At 60.9% G+C, this 6,016-nt stretch overlaps 2 protein-coding genes across 2 annotated transcripts in view; one reads left to right on the top strand and one right to left on the bottom strand.

The window, feature by feature from the left end:
- Positions 1 to 844, bottom strand: part of EMIHUDRAFT_231737 (hypothetical protein) — a gene marked incomplete at both ends in the record, with an annotated part of 1,839 nt that extends 995 nt beyond the window's left edge. Inside the window, 2 exons of the mRNA XM_005783935.1 lie at positions 11 to 78; positions 184 to 844. Of these exons, the coding sequence (XP_005783992.1) occupies positions 11 to 78; positions 184 to 844 (729 nt within the window). The remainder of the gene's footprint in view (positions 1 to 10; positions 79 to 183) is intronic.
- Positions 845 to 2,729: 1,885 nt separating this feature from the next.
- On the top strand, positions 2,730 to 3,592 carry EMIHUDRAFT_231735 (hypothetical protein; the record flags this gene model as incomplete). The annotated part of the gene is made up of 2 exons (XM_005783934.1): positions 2,730 to 3,337; positions 3,451 to 3,592. 2 exons carry the CDS (start codon positions 2,730 to 2,732, stop codon positions 3,590 to 3,592), a joined length of 750 nt encoding a protein of 249 aa, XP_005783991.1.
- Between the last annotated feature and the right edge of the window lie 2,424 nt (positions 3,593 to 6,016).

Below are 6,016 nucleotides of genomic sequence, written 5' to 3'. Positions count from 1 at the left end.
CATTGTCGACGGTCGCGCTGGAGTTATAGTTCTCCGCCGCGCTGTCGGTGCAGCCCCAGATGAATTCCTCGCACGAGCCTGAGGGGGGGGGGGGGCGGCGGGAGGGGGAGCGTTGTGGGGGCGCTGGGGGAATGGGCCGGACGCGGCGGAGAAGAGGCGCCGTCGTCCACGGTCGCGTTCCACCTACGACAGGGGACGGCCAAAAGTAGTGAGACAACGCCCCCTCGGATCCCCCAGCCCCGCCGCCCTCGCACATGAAGTTGGGCGCTCTTGCGTCCGTGCAGCCGGGGACATGCTCCGTGCAAGAGCCGTCGTCGATCTCGGCATTCGAGTCGTAGTCGGGGGAGGCCGTGTCAGTGCAGCCGCGGCGGCCAAAATCGCACGGGACCCCTTGCCGGTTGGCGTTTGAGTTGTAGTTTAACGCTAGGGGCGACATGCAGCCCTCCAGGACCGGCTCGCAAGGGCAGCCCTCCAGGACAATCGCTGTAGGACAATGTACATTCGCTTCGGGGTTGTAGTTGAGCGCTGTCGAGTTCATGCAGCCCGGCCGTTTGTCCACGCAGATATTTTCATGACAAGTGGCGCTCGAGTCGTAGTTGAACGCCTTGGGATCCATGCAGCCATGCACCCCTACGCACTCGCTGTGGGACAGGCGCCGCGCCACCGACCCCCCAGCCTGCCCGAAGCGCTCCGCACGCGCCGCGCCGACCGCCGAGCACGCGATCGAATCGGAGAAGTGGGCGCGGCTGTCGAAGAAGGGGGAGGACCGCGTCGTGCAGCCGTAGCGGCGCGCTGCCCCCGCCCCCGTTGCGAGAGGGAGGACGAGGGAAAAGACTAAGTGCATCGTTTGTCACTCGAAGAAGGCGGGCAGGTCGAAAAAAGAATTTTGTGCAGGGAATTTTTCCAAAAATCAAAAACGGCCGGGCACGAGAAGGCGTGAGACGTGTGTGAGCTGCGGGCGCTCGTATTGGTGGGGGGCCGTCCCTGAGCCTTCTGGGAACCGCCCCGCAGGCCCGAGAAGGTGTGGCGCGCGCTCGAGTGGCTGGGCAAGGCTCTCGCTTCCGGCTACGGACCCCCAGGCGACCGCAAGGCCCCCCGACCGCGTCGAACTCGTCGGCGCGGGCTCTCTCGGCTACGGGACCGGCCCCAGCTTCGGCTGAGGGCTGACAAGCTGCCGAGCCCAAATCACTGTGACAGCCGTGATTTCTTGTTGGTTTTCAAAAATCTCTCTCTGCATGTGGGGACCTCCCATCCCACCCCTCGTTTGGCGTGTCCGCGTTTTAGTTATTATGGCTCGACATACGACAAGCTCGAGGGTCCAGGATACAACGCGATGAGAGCGACGAGTGGCATGAAGGTGCTAAGGTGCGAGTGGGCGAGAGACTGCGACGAGAGATATGGAGAGACGGCTAGCACCACACTGTGCTTCCACCCTCCTTAAAATCCCTGTCCTTGACGGCTTGTGCCGTTCTCCCATGCCTCGTGGTTCTGCTTTTTCAGGTAGGATTTGTTGGTTGGTTTTTGGGCCTCCCGCAACAATGGCGGCCTCTTAGATCTATCTCCGATCAACCTCTGGCAGGGCCCTGTCTCGCTGTCTGTGCGTGCCTTGTGTGTGCTTGAGCACTTGAGCACTGGATAGGGTCGATTCCGCATGGTACGGGACCCCTCGATCGTCTCGCCCTCCCTCGCTGGTGTGTTCATTGCACATTGGGGGTCAATTGTGTGTGCTTCAGAGCAGAGGGCTCCTCACAATGCTCCAGGCTCGAGGCTCCACGGCTCCAGCTCGAGCGTCGAGGGCTCCAGGCCTCACTGTCACGCGTGAGTGAGTGAGAGAGAGAGAGAGAGAGAGAGAGAGAGAGAGAGAGAGAGAGAGAGAGAGAGAGAGAGAGAGAGAGAGAGAGAGAGAGAGAGAGAGAGAGAGAGAGAGAGAGAGAGAGAGAGAGAGAGAGTTTTGTTTTCGCGTGAGTGACGCGTGACGCGAGAGACCTGTGTTAGACCTAGAGAGAGATTTTTGCCATGTGTTTGTTATTTATCTCTCTCTCCCACTGCGCGCCAGTCCAGTGCCCAGAGTTGTGTTTGGGAGAGAGAGAGTTGTGTTTGTGGTGCATGGAGTTTTTGTTGTGAAACTCTTTCCGTTATCTTGTTCGTTCCGTTGTTGCTCAGAGAGTTAGAGTTGTTTGGTATTGGTATTGCTAAAAATCTCTCTCGTTGCTCTTTCTCGGCAAAATGCTAGATTTGGCAAAACCCGAGATGCCACATCCGTTCAGGCTACAGGGTGAGTCTATCAGCGTGGGCGGGGTAGTGACGTAGTGTGGCTTAGTGCTCACTAACCCGGCACGGGTCAGCATGGCCATGGCGCATGGGTCGATGGGTCAAGAGCTCAAGACGGGTTGCCAAACTCACGGCTTCACAGGTACGGCTAATCATAGGTGGGCTAACCCGGTGCTAATCATAGGTGCTAACCCCCGGCGCTAACCCGTGCGGCTTGGGGGATATACCGGTACGTCAGTCAGCATGGCTTTGCGCTGGGTGGGAGGCTAGGGGTTGGTTAGGGCCGGGCGCGGGTTAGTGCATCGCACCCCGGGCTAAGCTGGTTGGCGAGATGAAACGGCTGCGGCGGGCACGCGGAGACTCGCGCGATGGAGCCTTGGCTGCATTGAGAGAATGTCTCGCTCTGAAAAAGAAAACGCGGAAACTTCGCGGCACTCGTGCGACATCCTCAAAAATTAATGTTGCTGCTGATCCTGCGCCTGCAAACCACGCTGGTCACCCTGCGCCCCTGTACCGCCCCGTCCCCTCTCCGCGCGGGCCGCCCAAGCGCAAAAGGCTGGCAAAAGGGCCTGCCAGAGGGGTTTGTGCTCGACGAGACGCCTCCATCGGAGCAGCCTGCCCCCGAGCCCGCACCGACGGGCAACGCATCCTATCCCAGCAGCTGTCTCGACCCCGCCGTGATCGATCTCGATCTGATGCTGGCGCTCAACGCCGCCGACGCCGACGCCGTCGCCGCAGAAGCCGACGCAATCTTTGGTGCGATTGACACAAACGGCGACGGCTCAGTCTCCCTCGACGAGCTGTCCGAGCACCTCTTCGCCGAAGCCGGGAACCCCGCGGCGGAGCGCATTTTTGCCGCGATCGACGCGGATGCCGATGGCGAGATCTCGTCTGCGGAGCTGCGCAATGCCTTCTCGCGCTCGGCGAGCGCGAGCATTCGGATGGCGCTGGGGCTGGCCAGCGGCTCGCCTCGCGCGAGGCCGGCCACGCCCCAGCCGACCGACCGCTCCGCGCTGGCCGACGAGCTGTTCGAGGCGCTCGACGCAGACGCCGATGGCCGAATCTCGTACAATGAGCTGCGGGCGCGCGCGGCCGCCCGGTGCTGCCACAAGCGCCAAGCCACCGGTTACTCTTACTGCCGCCCGCGCGTGCCGGATCGCAGGCGCACCTGCACGGGAGCGGCTACTACCACGTGACGGTCGACGCCATCTTTGGCGCGATGGACCTAGACTCGGACGGCGAGGTGTCACGGGAGGAGCTGCGGCACGTCTTTTCGAGGTACCAGTTCTCGGCGCTGCGGCTGGCGCTGGGCTATCGGTAGCGGCAGTTGGGAGAGGTGACGATCTCGTTGTTTGTGTGTTGCCGGTAAAGAAAACGACATATCATGTGAGCTTGAGGGCTGTGAGGGTGGCAGGGTCGGCCCGCAGGCGCGGACCGTGTGGCGTTACTTTGCGGTTTCCGCATTTCCGGTGTCCGCGGTTTCCGGTTGCGCGGAGCGCGGTCGTTTCACGTTTTGGCATTGGTTTGGTGCACAGCATGGAACTTGGATGTTGGAAGCAGGCAGGTTAACGCCTCGGGCTCGGCGCTCGGGAGGTAAGTAACCTGGTTATTTTCGGAGGTTCGCAGGTATCAATGAGAATGACCGCGCGGCGCGCCGCCGCGCCGCCCCTGCCCTGGTGCCTGGACACACTGCCTCGTGATAACCTTTTTGTCATTGCACGGCGCCGGTGGGGTGCAGTGCGCCGGTGGGGCTGGAACAGCGTATTCCGAGCGATATACCGTTTGATGAGTTTGACAGCGCCGAGCCTGTCGCGCTGTCTCCGCTGTGCGCTGACAGCTGTCGGGACAGCATTGAGAGAGAGAGAGAGAGAGATTTTGTTTTTGTTTGGATGTCCTTTGTCAGCATTGTAAACCCTTCTCCCACAAGACCGGCCACGGCTACGTCAAGGCGCATCGCGGTTTCTACCACGACGCAATCTTTGTCAAGCGCAACAACTTCAAGAGAGAGAGATTTACAATGCCAAAACAGTTTGTCACTCACACTTCATTTGGGGCCTTAACCCCTGTTCACGCGCGCGCGAGACATAAAACTTTCTGTTACCCGAGACGTTCGGCGGCGGCTTCTCGCCCACCGCCGTTCTCAAGCTGCGCCGCCTCGCGCGCAAAGTCGCGCGCGGCAGCGTTGACCGCACGGCCTACTCGCCCAAGTACTCGCTCTCTTTTATGTCCCACCATGCAGAGCGCATCTCTCTCTCTGTTGTGCGAGGCGTGAACCGCGCCATTCGCTCTCACCTGGCAACCCTGTCTGCACGTCTCGCGCGCGCGTGAACAGGGCTCCAGGCCCCAAATGACGTGTGAGTGTTAGAGTTGTTTGGTATTGTAAGGTATTGCTAAAAATCTCTCTCTAGATCCCGCCGGCAGAGGGTGTCACCGGACACCGATTTCTTCTTATTTCTCCACGCAAGACCGAATTCCCAAGGCGCAAAAACACAAGGCCCAAGACGTACAAACACAGACAGTGAGAAGCACGAGATCTCTTACGCAAAAACACTAGATCTACCCCCAGCAGGGCTTCACAGCAACCTACTGTGCCGTATCAAAGTCTGTGCAAGTGTGACTGAACAGCAGCTCCTGACCACGGCGCCGCAGGCGCCTGTTGATAGGTCCAGGTGACAGCCCTGGATAGGCAATGCATACGCCTAGTCGGGCCTCGGATCGCCCGACCGCGTCCCGGTGCTCTGTGGTCGGATTTGTGACGCCGCCGCACCGCGCCGCGGCCGGGGGCCCTCCGGAGGCCGAGGATGGCCGTGGCGGACCAGGACGAGCTCTGGGAGGTGAAGTGTCAGTGTATATATTGTAGAGACCAACCATGTCCACAATATCTCTCAGTCTAGCTAAGCCTGGGAAGGCGATGTTGGGGCCGTACAGCAGCTTGATGGTGCTTCGCCGGCGTGCGTCCCGGAGCGGTGCCGGACGGGCGGTCCGTGGGATGAAAATGGAGGACAATTTCGACGCCGCTCTGATTCGACTTTTAACTTCAAACAAAGACAGTGGCACGCGCCACAGCGCGGTGCGTGCCACTGTCAGGAGCAGATACGTCAGTTAGTTGTGTTCACGCCGGGAGATCGTGTCCTCCGCAAGCTGCGCAGACTTTAGGCCACAACAGGGTTCCAACTTTTTCCGGGGTATGGTATGGTACCCTCGCGGCCCAAAGGGTGGGGGGGTATGGTCCTGACCGCCCATCCCCGGTCTCCGGGAGGCTGGGTCTGTCAGCAGGCGGGGGGGTATGGTCTCGAGGTGAGTGAGTGAGTACACACACACACACACACACTGGTGGGTTGAGATGACCATACCACACCATGCAGAAGTCCAAACCCATAGGTGAAAAACTCAGCGTCTCTGTCGTCCAGGGCGTCGTCACCAGGGCTAACCTGCTGAGGATGTGGCCCTGGAAAAGGACCCCCAACAAGGCGTCCTCGGCCGGCTCGACCGGCAAAGGCGCCGCCTCCACGCCTTCAACGCCGCGTGCGAGCGCGGCGACAGCCGAGCCGAATCAGAAGTCCTCAGGAGCTGCTACGCCGCACGTGGGCTCCCAAGGAGAGGGAGCGCGAAGTTCGCGGGGCAGCGACCGCTCGTCGCGGGCCGGCAACGTCCCTCACTTCAAGCATCCCAACCTGCGGCGGCTGGGGCCCTACGTGCTCACGGGACGGGAGCTCGGTCGCGGCTCGAATGGGGTCGTGCACCA

Source organism: Emiliania huxleyi (assembly GCF_000372725.1).
Source record: "Emiliania huxleyi CCMP1516 chromosome Unknown EMIHUscaffold_175, whole genome shotgun sequence".
Taxonomy (NCBI): domain Eukaryota; phylum Haptophyta; order Isochrysidales; family Noelaerhabdaceae; genus Emiliania; species Emiliania huxleyi.
The sequence above is the reverse complement of the archived record's forward strand: the minus strand, read 5'-3'. Positions and strand labels throughout refer to the sequence as shown.